Here is a 17,376-nt window from a genome sequence, read left to right as displayed (position 1 = left end):
GTGTGTGGGATGGGGACAGGAGTCCCTGCTGTCCCCGTGTTCAATTGGTTAAAAATTAAAATTTTTTAAAAAAACCTAAAAATTAAAAAAAAAAAGAAAATAAAAAAAGAGAAAAACACAGAATAAATGAAATAAATAAATTATAAGAGTTGAGGCTGCTTGTCCTGAGCACAGTGTGTTAAATCTGACCAACTCGGACCCTCTCTAGGGGCTCCTCCCGAGGCTAAACCGTAAAGCATCACCCCGGGAAGGGCTTTCAAAGCACCAATTCCCCTGATTTCTGCCCGCGGTGTCGGCTCCTCGTTGGCGCAGGGAAGGGCAGTAGCTGAGCCGGTGGCGCAGCCACGGCTGCTGCAGGTGTGGTGACAGCTGTCACCAACACCGCACAAGGCTCCGCCTCTTACTCACCCGCCGTCAGCCCGCACCCGGCACGGCACAGACGGAGAAAAAGCATTTTCGGGCTCTGGTTGCCGTGCCCTGGCCAGCCTGGAGGTGCCTCTGCTCCAGGGACAAGCTCCCAGATCCCCGCGTGTCCCTGGCCCTCGCCCGCCGCTCCGTGCCCGGCTGCCCCGTGCGCCGTGCCCGGAGGTCTCTGCCCTCGCTGCCCGTGAACCCGCCGCTCACAGCACACCCGCCCGAGGGACAGGCAAGGGCGAAGGGCTCTCGGCCCCCCGAGCGCCCCGGCACTTCTATTTTTTCCCTTTTTTTGCCCAGGAAAGCAGGAGAGGGCGCTGCGGGTCTCAGCTGAGCGAGCGCTGCTTCGCGAGGAAGGGGAAAAGCGAGCCCAGGATTTCTAAAACCCCCGGAGAGCCTTTCCTTCCGAAAGCTCTGGGAATGGAGCAAAGACTGACAGAATCTGAGCGGTTTGGGTTAGACGGGAGGTAAAGCTGGCCTCGTTCCACGCCCCTGCCCTGGCGGGGACACCTTCCACCGTCCCGGGCTGCTCCCGGCGGGGTGGCCCTGGCTGGGACACCGTGACCAGGGGGACGTGTCACCCCAGGGCAGCTGCCAGCGGGAACAGACCCGCAGTATAAGTTGGTACAAGCAAAGCTCAGAACTTGCCCGGGCCCAGGAGCAGATAAACAAACGTGAATGGCACAATGAGGGCTATGTCTGCTGGCACAATGCAGAATTGCCCTGCATTATCTTCACGTCGCCAATAAATAATTGCCTTTATGTAGAACAAGAAAAGCCAAAGCGATATTCAGTGTTGCTGGAGATGTAAAACTAATCCTTAAAAAGGCACTTATGGCTGCGGGAGGCCGCTGTCTAACTCCATCCTTACCTCCCCTCCCTTGCCAGCTGTTCTCAGCTCTCCCAGATCCTTTCTGGGATGACAAAGCTAAGCCTCAACTCCAGACAAATCTGACTGTAAAGCAGTTTAAAGATTGCCACCGCTGCATGGCAGTTACACAAAGGTCTTTCAAAATGGAGAAGGGCAACCTGCAGGTGAGACAAAAATAACGGATTAAATCTCACCTGCTTTTGGCAAAATAAAATTTTGCATCTAAACTTAGGATGAAAATCGAGAGGACACCGAAGAGAGCCTGCCCTGGTGGCACCGGGACAATAGACGTTCCCTGTGTGGCCAGGCTCACCAGCTGCGCACAGGCACAGGCAGGGAGGTGCCAGGGGAGCTGCTGCCCTCGGGGCCAGCCCAGACCCCTGGAGATGGCACCGGTCACTGGCACCGCTGCCCCAAAGCCACCCCAGGCTGGCCAAAGCCACCGTGGCCAAGCCAGCAGCAACAGCAGCGCTCACAGCTGCCCCTGGGCCTGGTGGCATCCTCAGCACGAGGTGGGGACAGACAGCGCTGGCAGAGAGCGGCTCTCGGGGCACCATCAGGCACCAGGACAGACAGACTGCCAAACAGAGCCGTGCGCCTCTGCCCCTGCCCTGGCGGTGCCACACTGGCAGCTCCGCCAGCTGGGCACCCAGAGCAGCCCCAGCCAGCTCCAGCCTTCCCTGGTCCCAACACCGTTCTAAAGGAGGAGAGAAAATGAGAGGATAACCCTAAAATCCAACGGGTGTGTATTTAGCAAACTGATTATTTATTTTCCTGCGCTACGGATGCCTCTGCCCCGTCAAAGCCAAGATGTTAAATTTTCACAGTGTATTATAAATCATATACAAAAAGAAGGAAAGCGGTGACCTCGTGTTGTGTGGAGAGACACGTCGTGGGGGAACAAAGTAAAACCAAGCCCGGAGCCAAGGCCCGGTGCGTTCGGCACGCACTTCCCCCTCAGTTCATAAGTGCATCATGGACTCAAACTCGTCGATCCGCTGTTTGGTGTTTCCTTTGCGGATCCTCCGGTAGGAGATTGTATTGTATCTGGAATAGCTGTGTCTGGAGATGTCGTTCTTCTTGCCCAGGCCGGGCTGCTGCCCCGCTCTCTCCAGCGGGGAGTTGCAGCCGGGGCTGGCCGGGGGCGATGGCTGCTTGCCGCTGTCTGGCGGCTGCAGGCGGGACGCCTCGCTGTTCTCCTTCTTGATTTCGATCACCTGAACTTCATCCTCTTCCGTGTCCTCCTCCTCCGCCTCTTCCTCCTCCGCCTCCCCGGCCGCGTTCCCTGTGGCGTGGGCGCTGCCTGGCACGGTCTCCGCCGCGGCTGTCCCCGCTGTGCCACCCGGCCCTGCGCGACACGGGGGGACACGGGGGGACACGGGGCTGCGGGTGAGGGGGGCCCGCCGGGAGAAACACCTGCCCCTGCCCCAAATTCGCCATCCCCGGCATGACACGGGAGCCTCCGCCAGGCCGGAGCACAACGCCGGGGCTGGGGACACTGGGGAGAATCCCTGCGCTCCGAAACAGGGAAGGGAAGGGAAGGGAAGGGAAGGGAAGGGAAGGGAAGGGAAGGGAAGGGAAGGGAAGGGAAGGGAAGGGAAGGGAAGGGAAGGGAAGGGAAGGGAAGGGAAGGGAAGGGAAGGGAAGGGAAGGGAAGGCAGCCGTTCTGCCCAGCTGTGCCCCAGCGGGACGTGTCCCTCCCCTAGCAGTGGCCACCCCGGCTGCGATGGCCGTCTCCCATTTGCCCTGTTTGGCACGTCTCTGCGGTTAATGATGCTTTAGTGTCGCAACAAATGGTCTATTCAAGGTTTTGCCTGTGGGGTCCAGAGTATTAATTAGACTAAATTGGTTGGGTACTAAAAAGCTGCCTGCAATTTCGAGATAAAGTGCTGTGGTTGCAGGGCGGGTGCAGGGGGCCCAGAAGAGATCCTTTAATAGGTTTTATTGTGTGCTCCTAAAGCAGCACAGCTGGAAAATGGATGTCAGCTCTAAGTGGGAAAGCCTCCACCACCATTCACCTCCTCACAGCCTAGGCAGTTGCTATGAAATATTAATTTGCCCGTGACAAATGTTCAGATATTCTCCCTTTTGTTAATGGGAGTAGGTTTTTCTTGCAGGGCACAGCCCGTGGCTCATTTAGAGCCCATTTCAAAGCTCAGGGCAGAGCACCTCCAGCAGCTCCCGGTCCAGCCACCCTTGTCCCGGCGCTGCCAAAGCCAACGGGACGGGAGGAGCCTGCGGTGGGAGATGAGGAGAGGAATAATGCCTGGAGCCCCTTGGAGAGATGTGGCTGTTCTCCTGCGGTAACAGACCGTTAGACACTCCTCCTTGTGGAGCAGTGGCTGCAGTTCACATAGTGAATTAAACGCCTCCATTTCTCTATAAACTCAGTGCATTTTTAACTCACGACCGGGACAGGCAGTGACCCCCCTGCAGCTGCATCACCGCAGGAGGTGGCTGAGGCTCCAGCCTGGGCTCCTGCTCATTTCCACCATTTCCACCCAGAAACGAGCAGAGCAAGACCCAGGAGCAGGTGTTTAGGAGAGCAATTTTATGTGGACACTTTGGCATTGGGGGATTCAGCACTTGGTGAATGAGGCAGGAAAAGAGCCCCCGGCAGGCTCACAAGGTTCTCCTCTGAGCATGGAGCAGTAGAGAGAGAATCTCCCAACCTCGTGAGGCAGCTGAGGACCTCCTGGCTGAAGACCATGCTTGAATACCCCATGGTCAGTGAGATCTGTAAAACCTCTGGAAGGAAGACATCAGCTGTGATTTCTAAGGTGCAGCAACCTACAGGTGAGAAAGGAGCTCTCTGGAATAGAAGGGTCTGACCCAGTTTAAAAAAACAATAACCACATGCATCCATTGTCTCTTTGCTACACATCAGGGAAACCCCACATCAGATGGCATTTTGCATTACCTTCCCCTGGTCCCTGGCCATTGGTCCCTGTGTCCTGGATATCCGCTGGTCCCTGCTGTAGCGTCCCAACGTTCTCCTCTCGCTTTTCTTTGGGAAACACAAAGCACAAGACACGGGCTGATGGAGCAGTTAGGGATGACAATCAGGTTTTAATGGCTGCAGATCGGCAGATTTTCAGAGCAGGTTTAGGATTGCTCATTTCTTTAGTTACGAGCTTTTCATTGCACCCCTCAAACGTGTCCCCGATTCTGAAATACTCCAAATCACTGTTACAGCTACCACAGATTAGGAATTTTGGCTAACACGCAGCACATCCCGTTATTCATCAGGCCATAGATAAAACAGAACTTTTCTCTCCCAACACTTAGAGACAGGCAGCCCCATACGATACCTTGGCATCGCTTCTCTCCGGCAAAGTTCTCAGGAGTGATGTCCTCTGCCAGCGAATTTCTATTCTCCTCCAGGTTTTCCTTTGCAGGTGAAGCGTCAGGGTTCGTTTCTGCATTGGCATACGGGACTGTCCCAACAGATTTTGCAATTTCTTCGATGCCGCCGATGACCTGGAGTGGGCCATCCTCCAGGGGAACGCTCCCGTTGCACGCCGGCATGGTGGCAGCTGCGGGCACTTCTTCTGTCATGCTGAGGGCCGTGCCGTGCCGTGCCGTGCCGTGCCGTGCCCGCTGACCGGGGCCCTGCTCCTCCGGGCCCCGCTCCTGCCCCGGGGTGGGGAGCTGCTCCTCACCCCTTCGCCCCGGGGTCCGGTCCCGTGCGAGTGGCCCTGGCGCGTCTCCTCTGCCGAGCCCGCAGCCGCACCATCCGCTGTGCCCGGGGCTTGCCAGCCCAATCAGCACCTCCTCTGTCGCTCTGCCCGTTGCATAATTAAATGCACCATTATAATTTACATAAACAAACAATCTGAGGCAAGGAAGCTTTTGTGCTGGCCGGGAGAGCGGGGCTGTGGGCATGTCAGCCCCGCGGGAATAAACAGGAGTTTGTGCTCCGGGCACAATGGCTCTTTGTGTCCCCACCGGTCACAGGGACGGCCATTGTTCTGACCCCTAATCCCCGGAGGGTGACCACCTTCCCCAGAGCCTGCCACCTAACCCGCTTAACATTCCCCGTCGGGTTTGCGCGGGGAAGCTCGCTGTGGATGAGCCTCGCTGTGGATGAGCCTCGCTCTGTGAACCTCGCTGTGGATGAACCTTGCTCTGTGAACCTCGCTGTGGATGAACCTTGCTCTGTGAACCTCGCTGTGGATGAACCTTGTGTGGATGAAGCTCGCATGGATGAACCTCACATGGATGAACCTCACTGTGTGAACCTTGCGTGGATGAGCCTCGCCGTGGATGAGCCTTGTGTGGATGAACCTCGCATGGATGAACCTTGCTCTGTGAACCTCGCTGTGTGAACCTTGCGTGGATGAACCGTGTGTGGATGAACCGTGTGTGGATGAACCGTGTGTGGATGAAGCTCGCATGGATGAACCTCACATGGATGAACCTCTGTGAACCTCTCTGTGTGAACCTTGCTGTGGATGAACCTCGCTGTGTGAACCTCACTGTGTGAATCTTGCTGTGGATGAACCATGGGTGGATGAACCTCGCATGGATGAACCTCACATGGATGAACCTCGCTGTGTGAACCTCATTGTGTGAACCTTGCATGGATGAACCTTGCCATGGATGAAACTTGTGTGGATGAACCTTGTGTGGATGAACCTCTCCATGGATGAACCTCTCCATGGATGAACCTCGCCGTGCCCTGGGACACAATGGGCACATTTTGCCCTCTGGGGAGCAGCCCCGGCAGTGGGATGGGCACAGGCCCCACATATGTTGTGTTGTCACTGTCCACCTGCGCCCAGCCAAGTGCCCTGGACACCAGCACTGCTCAGAGGGGCCATGGCTGCCCCTGGAAGTGTGCCAGGCCAGGCTGGATGGGGCTTGGAGCACCCTGGGATAATGGGAGGTGTCCCTGCCCATGGCAGGGGTGGAACAGGGAGAGCTTTAAGGTCCCTCCCAACCCAAGACATTCCATGATTCTCTCAGTAACTCTCAGTCAGACCTAAGGCTGGCAGGATCGAGAGTGGAGCGTTTTGCAGAGGGAAGCTGGAAAATCACCCGAGCAGGACTGGGGCGTTTCTGACCGCAGCTGAACTCGTCTCAACCCTGGTGCCCAAAGCCAGGTTTACATAACAGTGTAATCTCCCGCTGTGAATGACATTCTGTGTTCGTACAATACAACATTTCTGGTTTCTTTGGGCTTTAGACTTTGGAAATCCTCTTGTCGAGTTCAGCCCCTGATTAGAAATGGACCCAAAGCCTTTGCACTGCTTCTATTCATCTCTTGAGTTTGTGCCTTTAAATCAATGAGTTTTCATTATTGTTTTAAAATGAGTTTAGTGTGATTGATTTCTAAAATCCATCCTTTGCTGGAAACTCTGTCCAAGAAAAGCGAATGATAAGGTTTGAACGTGAGCTGACAAGGCGCAGCGGTTGGTGCCCTCAGGAGGAGAGGCTGAGTACCCAGCAAGGCCTGGTGACTGGAGAGGAGTGGGTTCCTTTCTACTATCACAGAATCCCAGAAGCATTTGGGCTGCCCCAGCACCTCTGCAGGATCGCAGAAGGAGAAGGCAGCTGTGGGTTCTTCCCACCGCAGGCAGCTCTTTGTAAACAGCGGGGCAAAACCACCCCTCAGGGGCAGGGAAACATTCCTTCTGCACCAGCCCCGTGGGGTGTATTTCTGCCTCTGCAAGCTTTTAAAAATGAAATAACTTTATTCTGTCCAATCTGGTGTGGCACAGCCGCAGCTGGATGTGACACCACTAACAGCAGCTGGTCCATGCCAGGAGCACCGGGCTGGCTCCCGGCTCTGTCTGGGATAAAGTGTGAGTCCCCTCTGCCTCGAGGCGCTGGCAGACCCAGCTGCCCTCGATAAGCACGTGTGCGATCTTCTGCTCAGAGCCCTGGAGCTGGGTGTGGCCAGCTGCTGCCCCGGGGAACACGGCCGTGGGAAGGGAAGTGCTGGGTGTGGCTGCAGCAACCAGCCCAGCAGAGCAGCAGGAGGGAGCAGCACCAGCATCCCTGGCTGTGGGGCAGGATGGACCCGAGGGGCAGCACCAGCATCCCTGGCTGTGGGGCAGGATGGACCCGAGGGGCAGCACCCCCATCCCTGGCTGTGGGGCAGGATGGACCCGAGGAGCAGCACCACTATTGCTGGCTGTGGGGCAGGATGGACCCGAGGGGCAGCACCCCCATCCCTGGCTGTGGGGCAGGATGGACCCGAGGGGAAGGACCTGATGGGGAGGGCCTGGGCAGTGGGCAACACTCAGCTGAGCAGTTAAGTCCCCTTAGAAGGTTCATCAAATTAATTGAAATGTTCAATTTAAAATCCAATTGCATTGGTTGAGGACGACCTGCGCTTTCCTCCGCAGGGAACTTGTGTTACCCCTCAGGTCTGGGGGTTAAGCAGAGAAAAGGTTCCATTGGCTGTTGGGAACTCTCCAATCCCTCCAACACCCCTGTGATCAGTGAGAACACCTCTGCTGCCAGAGGTCCAGAGCACATGGAACTGCTGGTGTCACTGTCCCATGCTGCCTGTCCGCCCACACTCCTCCTGCCCCACTCCCTGGAGGCAGAGCGGGACCCGCCCAAAGTGTTCTCTGCGAGGAGAAATGCCATTTAAAAAGCTGTTGCGGTTGCTTTTCTTTCTGAGCACTTTGGCTGGCCTGTGAGCTCCTTCCTCCCCCCCAGGCTGGGGCACAGCAGAGCCCGGTGCTTGTCACCCACATCCTGTTTGTGATCGTGGCTGAGAACGTGTCCTGCTGTCATCTTGTCACACCCTAAGCGTGCTCTCACCCTGCTGGGAGGGCATCACTTGTTCAGTCTGGAGTTTGTGGGGTGTTGAGGCTCCTCCAGCCTTTCCACACTCATGGTAAGTGTCTGTGTCCCAAACTGTGGCAAAATAACCTTTCGTGCCAAAAGGAATCACACCTTTGGGCTGTAAAGGTGCGATAATTTAAGGTTCCTTTCTCAGTGTTGGAGCTGTCCATTCCCTTTGGGCACTACCACAGCCATCACCAGATGTTCTGGTTTTTCTGCCTCCGGTTGCTTCTGGACATCCCAATATCTGCCTTTAACTCAACATTTTGGCCAAATGGAACCAATCTCTGGTTTATTTTCTCCTTTTAGATGGTGCTACTGGCAGTGGAAAGTAGAACTCTATTTTGAGACAGCAAATCATGGGCAAAAATACTGGTGCCTAATGACAAGCTCTGGAGCCCAGAGTAGCACCTGAAATGCCCCAGCCTGGACTGGGGATGGGCTTCGACTCCACGTGGTGTTGGAGCAGAGTCTCCTCCAGCACAGGGCAGGAGCGGCACTGCCAGCAGAGGGGCTCCCAGGCTGGACTGCAGGCACTCGGTGCAGCAGCACGGACAGGACAGCACCTCATCTACAAACCATGTGAGCTCCCCTCCTGACTGTCCTCCAGCTCCCCTGACATCCCTCCAGCTCCCTGACATCCCTCCAGCTCCCCTGACATCCCTCCAGCTCCCCTGTTCCTCCTCCAGCTCCCTGACATCCCTCCAGCTCCCCTGTTCCTCCTCCAGCTCCCCTGTTCCTCCTCCAGCTCCCCTGACATCCCTCCAGCTCCCCTGATCCTCCTCCAGCTCCCCTGATCCTCCTCCAGCTCCCCTGATCCTCCTCCAGCTCCCCTGTTCCTCCTCCAGCTCCCCTGACATCCCTCCAGGTCCCTGACATCCCTCCAGGTCCCTGACATCCCTCCAGCTCCCCTGTTCCTCCTCCAGCTCCCTGACATCCTCCAGGTCCCCTGAGTGCCCCTCAGCCTTCCCAGAGCTGTGCCATATTTCCAGCCACTTAATCCTTCCCACAGAAGTGGCAGGAGCCATTACTGACCCTTCTGTCTTAGCAATGTTCATGAATTAGAGAAGTTTTTGGGAACAGGTTGTTTTTGTTTGGAGCTCATCTCAGAGGGAAGCTGTTGGATTTAGCCTGCAGTCTGCGAGGAGCCCAGAAAAGCCTGGCACAGCGGTGCCCGAGGGCACAACTGCACAGGCTGCCCAGGCAACAGGAGAATGAGTCACACAGGATCTTTGAATTATATTTAAAACGCTTCCAGTTGTATTTGAAAAACATCATTAGGCTGCTCAGGCTGAACAAACAGCCTGTTTCTATGTGCTGAGAGGGAGAGAAAAATCTCTTTTTCTTCACATCTGTGCCCATGGTTATTAACACACGCTCTCATTGATCCTTACTGCCTGAAGCCTCTGCTCCTGGAGAAGTGTGAGCAGGTGTGGAGCGCTGGGAGCAGTGGGAACACGGGACCGAGGGGCAGCTCCTGCAGCCCCCGGGGCACTGGTGGGCAGGGACCCCAGCACAGCACTGCAGGGCTGACCCTGAATGTCACCAACCTGCCAGCGCAGAGCGACCCTGCTCAGCCCGGCAGGACAACCCTCCTCCGCCTTCTGTCTCTCTCGCCTTAGAGGTCAAATCTGTCGGACACACGGAGCTGCTCCGGGCAGGGTCACGGACACCGCTGCCTCCCCAGCACCGGCTCTGCGGAGGACTTTGGGACATGTGCCCCAGAGGAATGTGCCCCACATGTGCTCTGGAGGATCCTGTCCACTCCACGGCCCCTGGAATGAGGCAGCTTGGCAAGCCATGGAATATCAGCCCTGGCAGAGACCGCAGCTGGCCAGGTCAGACCAGGCTGGGTTATCGGACGGTTTGTACGGCTGCTGCCAGGATGCAAACCTGCCGTTCCAGGTTTAACACCACCGCCCAGGGCCTCTGCCGCAAGCTCCAGGCTCCGTCCTCTTCCCAACGGGACTCTGCAACTGGTTTTAGTAGAAGCGCTCGTTTTATTAAAGACCTCTGGAAGACACTGACTCCGGTAACAGGAAATAAATAGCTATCAATTTCGCATTCAATTAAAAACTGTTATTAACAGTAAAGTTCGCCGAGGAAGCTCTGCAAAGGCTCTTCACATTTTGGAGTCACTCATTTTTCACGTTAATGAAGAGGTCCGCAGCGTGCTCTGATTAAAAACGAAAATAATTAAAGCCCCAGAGCTGTGTGACTCCCATCAGTGCCGTTGCTGGGGGGTGCCCTGCGGTGCCGCCCACGCCGTGCCCCAGCGAGCCGCAGCCTCAGGCCCACGCGCAGAGCCCAGGTGACATCGAGGGTGACACGCGTGACCTCAGACCCGACTTTCTTCCTCTTCTACTGCCCGGTGAAAGCCTGGAATGAATCTCAAAAGATGCTTCCGGACACTGGCTCTCCTGCTCTTCCGCGGGAGGGTCCCGAAGCTGCTGGAGTAGCTGCTGCTCTCCCAGAGCGGGGACGCGGAGCCGCTGCTGGCCAGGCTGATGCTGCGGTGCCTGCGCAGGGAGCTCCTCGCCGCAGCCCCGTCCCCATCCCTGGGGAACACACAATCGTCATCCACGCTGGACTGGCGGCTCAGGCTCTCTGCAGCCGAGTCCTCGAAGGCGCTGCCCTGGTAGAAGCTGTCCTCGCTGCCCACGGTCATGGAGCTGAGCCGGCTGCGGGAGCTGCTCTCGCTGGAGAAGCGGGGCTTGCCCGGCCTGAAGGGTCCCGGCGAGCCGCAGCCGCCACCCGAGCTGGGCTCCTCCGGCTCCAGGGCTCCCAGCAGAGCGTTCTCGTTCACCTCCCCTGGAAGCAGGAGCCAGAGAGCGGCGCTGGTCAGCGCTGCCCGCGGCCGGAGCGGGACGCCTGTGCCGTGGCAGCGCAGCGGAGCGTCCTGCCCGCCCAGCCCCTCGGCACGGGGAGCAGCCCCTGCCCGCACCGGCAGCTGCTCCTGCTGCTCCCCGGGCAGCCCGGAAAAACCCCAACCCAGCCTCTTCCCCGGTAAGGCCAAAATAAATGGCAAGGGTTTTACCACCCACGTCAACTCCTGTCCCGGGAGCGGTGCGAAGAGCCCTGGGCGCGCACTGCTCTAGCAGCAGCCAAGTTCATTACCCTCGGGACAAAAGCGCTCCCCGGCCCAGCCCCTGGCCTTCGTTGAGAAGAAAGGAAGCAGAGGGCAGGGAGATTGCAGAAGCGCTGTTTCCGGGCCGGAGCCCAGCACGTACCGTGCAGCAGCAGCCGCTCCCGGGCCAGCAGCGCCCGCAGCTCTCCCCACCGCTGGTGCAGCGCCCGCTGTGGGGACAAGGAACAGCCCTGTCACTCCGTGGAAACACGGAGCAGCCGTAAAGAAAGCGGTCTGTAAAGGTGCAGGTCACCCACAAGAAACACTCGCGTGTCCCACTTTTACTCAGACAATTTTCCGGGACTTTAGCAAATTTCTTCCGGAAAACACCAGCCCGCTCCTGCCTGAGGATGCTCTGGCCAAGCACTGGCACATCCGACTTGGGAGAGGAGCGGCCAGAAACCTGGAGAGCACGCAGCCTGGAGAGCATGGGCCACCTTCACCGAGCTGGGGCAGTGCCAGCGCTCCTCTGCAGCCGTGCCCAGCTCCGCACCACCCACCAGGACCAGGCACACACTGCTCCTCCTCCCCGGGCTCACGGCGTGGGACTGGCGCAGCAGCCGCCCCATCCGTGCTGGGAGCACACCACCTGGAAATCCTGACAGCCCGCAGTGCCATCCAACACCCATCACTGGGAATGCACTGTGCCATCCTTCCCCTCTGCCGCAGGACAGCTCTTGGGGCAAAACAAACCATTGCAGAGTTGATTAAAAACACCCAAGGGGTGAGGCTGAGCCTGGGGACAGCCACAGGAGGCACCTCCCACCAGGCCAATGAGCTCTGTGCACACGGACATCCCGCTCCCAAACTGACCGGCCTAAGCTCGCCTGGGCACTCCTGGGATTGTCACAGCATTTCTGCTCTCTCCAGGTTTCCAATATATATCAGAGGGACCAGGGCTGGGGTGTCGGGGGTGACTGGGGGTGCTGGGGGTTGGCAGCAGGGAGCCCACTGGTGTCAGCCCTTGCCAGGACCCCCTGTGCCATGGACACCCCCCTGCCCCCACCAGCAGTGAACCCACAGCAGCCATCTCCATTTGACAGCAGAACAACCAATTAGCCACGTTACCTTGAGAGCCTGCAGTTTGGTCTCCAGCTCCATTTTCCTCAGGAACAAGGCCCCATTGACGGTCTCCAGCCTGTGGGAACAGGTGATGCTGCCCTGAAGCACAGAGGCTCTCCCCAGCCCAGCCCATCCCTTGGGATTTCTGCCTCTCAGGCAGCACAGGGCTGTGGGGCTGCGTGATCCTGCCTTTGGTGGCAGAGGACATCGGGCCAAACCCCATCTGGAGGAGAGACACCCACCTCAAATAGTTCCCTGAAGACTTTATCAAGTCCACTATCTGCTTGTGACCAAACCCCTCGATGTTCATGCCGTTGATGCTGGTGAGGATGTCACCTGTCAGAGACACACGGAGTGAGCTTCAGCAGCCAGCGCACACCTTCCACCTCCAGCCTGTGCACACCTTCCCCCTGTGCACACCTTCCACCTTCCACCTCCAGCCTGTGCACACCTTCCCCCTGTGCACACCTTCTACCTTCCACCTTCCACCTCCAGCCTGTGCACACCTTCCACCTGTGCACACCTTCCACCTGTGCACACCTTCTACCTTCAGCCTGTGCACACCTTCCACCTGTGCACACCTTCTACCTTCAGCCTGTGCACACCTTCCACCTTCCACCTCCAGCCTGTGCACACCTTCCACCTGTGCACACCTTCCACCTGTGCACACCTTCCACCTTCCACCTGTGCACACCTTCCACCTTCCACCTCCCATCTCCAGCCCGTGCACACCTTGCACCTGCTCCCCAGGAGCAGCGCCAGGCACAGAGGAGGGTCAGGCCTCCCAGGTGAGGAAAACCCACGGGTAGTTACCAGTCTGGAGGCCGGAGAGGTGGGCAGGGCTTTCCTCTTGGATTCTGCAGACACAAGTGCACGCCTCCAGGGGGAAATCATTTTGGTGTGGAAACCTAATAGTCTGTTAAAGCCAAAGGGACAGAGTTACCAACCCTGGAGCCATGAAAGCCATTTAAAATTCAGTGTTTTTTCAATGAGAAGGCTGTGATGAGTAGGGTACACTACACGCAAGTGAGATCAAAATGCTATAACCCGATAATTAAAAATTCATTTGTACAGAAGAAAACAATGGACACCTGACAGGTGCCTGTGCACTGGGTTTGGGGAAAAAAACCAAAAAAACCACAAAAAAACAACAAACCAACCTAGTTTTAAAGCAAGCTGGTTCTTCAGTATTAAAAACTCTGTAACTTCAACCAAGAACATGTCGGCACGGGTGGGAAGGGCTTTCTGGAAAGATGTCTCATGTTCCCATGGGAACATGGCAGGATGGGGCTGGGGCTTTTCAAGGGAATGACTCCTGTTCACTGGGAATGCACTGTGGAGTCAGCTGCTGCTACCAGACAGCTCAGTTTGCATGGGAACTGAAAAACTGAAAAAACAGAAGACTCAAACTCACTTTTGCACTTCTGGCCTCTGAAACTCATCATCCACACATCCCCACATTCCTCAAAGTGCTTTTTATTCTTGACTTACACATTTAACAATTAAGCAACTCTAATTACTCTAAATCCCTCGTGCGGTTACGGGTGCTGACATGAATTTAGAAAAATGCAAAACCCGGTGCCGCAGCCTGTCGGGATCCTGCGACAGCAGGAAACGTTTTCTGGTGACATGCAAATACCAGATCTGTTTCCTGGAAACCTGCGACTGCCACTTCTAACCCAGAGAGAGCTCACCCTGGATTCCCACACTTCTCAGCCAGTGTGGAACAAAGGGATGGAGGCCGGGATTTTCAGAGCTCACCTGGCGAAACCCCCCCGGAGCAGTGGTTCCAGCCTCTGGAGTAGCAGTAAAATTCGTGCTTAAACTAAGAGTGACGAGTGGAGCATGGCCTCCCTGCAGATGTAGACCTAAGGTTTCACATCATCTTATTCTGCTTTGCCTTAATTTATCTCACAGCGATGGAACTACAGCTTCTAAACATCCCCAGTAGCTGACAGATGCTGCCTTTCTGCAGCCCGGACTTCCCATCAAGTGCTCAGCTGAATGTATGTTCAGGAAGAAAACGTGCCAAGAACAATTATTTTTAATCAGAATGCCACATATAATGAAAATCTGCCCTGACAATTTACACAAAAGCCCAATAATTGACTCAATTATTCTCCCTTCTGAAAGCTCTCCTCTGTTCATGAGCTGAGCACTGACCCCCTCATTAGTCAGAGACCCAAATTGGGCAAAGTTAAGCTTTTCCTAATACACTAATTTCACAGAAAATGCTTTTTCCCTTTGTGTGCAGAGAGAGGAAAGCACTTTGAAAGTGCCCTGCTGCTGGCAGGCTGATCCCCCTGCTCCCAAACTACATGCCTTTATTCCTGGGATCATTTTTAACTATAGCCAGGATTTTAGCAGACCTGCTGATTAGGAGTTACCTTCCTCACAAAAACCCACAAACATAAAATCTCCCACTAGCAGTAACATTCTGATTCTCCTACTTGATGACTTACTGACTCCTGCACCAAACAGAATCTCTTCCTACATGATTTAGCTCCTGCCCCAGAAGTCACGTTTAGGAGGTATTTATGGAAAAACATCCCACTATTGTACAGCTTCTTCAACAGCACATCTCTCTGTGCATACTAAAGGGGGAAGCAAAGAGCCAGTTCATGGTGATTTTTAAAGGGAGTTTTTTGATCTCTCTCATTTGAAAATATTCTCGTATACAATTCTCAAAAAATAGTCACTTACGGAGGTATGAAGGCACTGTCATTGCATCTTATTTGGATTTGGATGGGATTTCTCCTACATTCAACACTGACTTGTGAGAAGGCCAGAAATTCTCATCTGTGACCTTCACTATGAAAAAATCCTCAGAGAAACATCCCTGTCTTGTATGAGTGCTGTAAGCGCTTCACATTTCACAGGCTCTGACAGACACCTTCCTCTGCTCTGCCTCAGCCTGATCTTGAGGATATAACACTTCAGACTCTGCACCACATTCTGTTTTTAATGAATCAGCTTGTCATTTAAGTCTTACCTGGATTTCAAACCCAAACGTCTCTTTATCCTCTTTCAATATAGCAACGAGGTGTCTGCAGGAGAAACACACAGAATTCCACGTGAATGTGGGGTGCTGCTCTCCGTGGGCCTGCATTTCCCCCCAAAAGAGTGGGGTGTCCCCAGGGCTGCTCCCTGTGCCTGTGGGGTGTCACCACTCCATGGGATGTCACCACTCCATGGGGTGTCACCATGCCATGGGGTGTTACCCTGCCATCCCTCCCTGTGCCTGTGGGGTGTCACCACTTCATGGAGCGTCACCATGCCATGGGGTGTCACCACTCCATGGGGTGTCACCACTCCATGGGGTATCACCATGCCATGGGGTGTCACCATCCCATGGGGTGTCACCAGTCCATGGGGTGTCACCAGTCCATGGGGTGTTACCCTGCCATCCCTCCCTGTGCCTGTGGGGTGTCACCACTTCATGGAGCGTCACCATCCCATGGGGTGTCACCATCCCATGGGGTGTCACCACACCATGGAGTGTCACCCTGCCATTCCTCCCTGTGCCTGTGGGATGTCACCATCCCATGGGGTGTCACCATCCCATGGGGTGTCACCGTGCCATGGGGTGTCACCTTGCCATGGAGTGTCACCACTCCATGGGGTGTCACCGTGCCACGGGGTGTCACCACTCCATGGGGTGTCACCGTGCCATGGGGTGTCACTGTGCCATGGGGTGTCACCATGCCATGGGGTGTCACCATGCCATGGGGTGTCACCTTGCCATGGAGTATCACCACTCCATGGGGTGTCACCGTGCCACGGGGTGTCACCACTCCATGGGGTGTCACCGTGCCATGGGGTGTCACCGTGCCATGGGGTGTCACCATGCCATGGGGTGTCACCACTCCATGGGGTGTCACCGTGCCATGGGGTGTCACCACGCCGTCCCTCCCACAGCAGTGCCGCCTCTTCCCTTGCTGAAGCCCAAGGTCAGCACTGCACCTACACGTCCCAGGTGCTGGGTACCATCCCTGCCTCGCACCTCCATCCCATGCGGGCTGGCGCCATTCCCGGGACACACGCTTCCTGCAGAATAGGGCAGGAACAGCGACTCCAGAACCACAGGATCATAGACTCATCACAGAACCACAGAACCACAGACTCATACCTTTGTGGCTTGGAGGAGTCGTCCACGGAGCTGGATCTGGCTAAGGTGAGCTGTGATCAGAAACAGGAGAGGAAAGGCGTCAGTAGTTGTGGCTCTTTGAGGCACAGGGATAAAATCAGAAGGTTAGAGAAGGGCTGGAAACAGCTGGTGGCATCCCACCAGCACCTTGCACCAACGCAGCCTCTGCCTTGGCCAAAAGAGAGCTTGAACTTTCTGACCAGGAGGAGAAGCCTCTGGAGGTCAAATCCCTCTGTCAGACACTGGTGGCGACAAATCACATCTCTGTCGTGCCAAAAGCTCATTTCACTTTTGTCCCTTTCCCCTGAAAATCCGTGGGCATTTATAAACTGGACCCCCGCCAGGAGAGGCGCGAAGCACCCCCAGCGCCGGGGAGCGCAGGCGGTGCCCGCACAGCAGCTCCCAGCCAGGAACGGGCATCCAGGAGCCCTGTCGAGGCCAGGGACACCTGCGCCTGGAGAGCTCCCTGGGAAGGGCCAGCTCAGCGTTAAACGTGGGTTCTTCCCTTAAAAGTGAACCGTGAACAAGGAGCTGCATTGTCAGTGAGGGGTTTGCAGTCGCTACAGCCGGCGCCTGGGGCTGCAGCAGGATAAAATGGTGCCGCAGGGTGACATCCTACAGCAACAGCGGCTCCATGGATGTGCGTTTATCCATCAGGGAGAGGAGAGGAGAGGAGAGGAGAGGAGAGGAGAGGAGAGGAGAGGAGAGGAGAGGAGAGGAGAGGAGAGGAGAGGAGAGGAGAGGAGAGGAGAGGAGAGGAGAGGATGAGGACGAGGACGAGGAGAGGAGAGGAGAGGAGAGGAGAGGAGAGGAGAGGAGAGGAGAGGAGAGGAGAGGAGAGGAGAGGAGAGGAGAGGAGAGGAGGGAGAGGAGAGGAGAGGAGAGGAGAGGAGAGGAGAGGAGAGGAGAGGAGAGGAGAGGAGAGGAGAGGAGAGGAGAGGAGAGGAGAGGAGA

The 17,376-nt window shown here is 56.1% G+C and overlaps 2 protein-coding genes across 2 annotated transcripts; both read right to left on the bottom strand.

Moving 5' to 3' along the window:
* Positions 1-2,019: 2,019 nt before the first annotated feature.
* Positions 2,020-5,000, bottom strand: ERMN (ermin). Its single transcript, XM_040069823.2, has 3 exons — positions 4,597-5,000; positions 4,206-4,292; positions 2,020-2,633 (listed from the first exon to the last, which is right to left on the bottom strand). Exons 1-3 carry the CDS (start codon positions 4,841-4,843, stop codon positions 2,248-2,250), a joined length of 720 nt encoding a protein of 239 aa, XP_039925757.1. The 5' UTR covers positions 4,844-5,000; the 3' UTR covers positions 2,020-2,247.
* Positions 5,001-10,103: 5,103 nt separating this feature from the next.
* Positions 10,104-16,706, bottom strand: CYTIP (cytohesin 1 interacting protein). Its single transcript, XM_040069977.1, is given in 7 exon segments — positions 10,104-10,897; positions 11,317-11,383; positions 12,282-12,351; positions 12,518-12,611; positions 13,089-13,191; positions 15,268-15,322; positions 16,405-16,706. Coding segments are annotated over 7 exon segments (1,164 nt in total). The 3' UTR covers positions 10,104-10,424.
* Between the last annotated feature and the right edge of the window lie 670 nt (positions 16,707-17,376).

The sequence above is a fragment of the Hirundo rustica genome, chromosome 7 (assembly GCF_015227805.2).
Source record: "Hirundo rustica isolate bHirRus1 chromosome 7, bHirRus1.pri.v3, whole genome shotgun sequence".
Lineage (NCBI taxonomy): Eukaryota > Metazoa > Chordata > Aves > Passeriformes > Hirundinidae > Hirundo > Hirundo rustica.
The sequence above is the reverse complement of the archived record's forward strand: the minus strand, read 5'-3'. Positions and strand labels throughout refer to the sequence as shown.

Bases quoted from the DNA above. Each gene is read 5' to 3' on its own strand.
- ERMN (XM_040069823.2), bottom strand. From the start codon at position 4,843: ATGACAGAAGAAGTGCCCGCAGCTGCCACCATGCCGGCGTGCAACGGG. The intron at 4,293-4,596 runs GTATCGTATGGG...TGTTTCCCAAAG, and splicing joins CGGAGAGAAGCGATGCCAAG to AAAAGCGAGAGGAGAACGTT. The intron at 2,634-4,205 runs GTAATGCAAAAT...CGTGTCGCGCAG, and splicing joins TGGCCAGGGACCAGGGGAAG to GGCCGGGTGGCACAGCGGGG.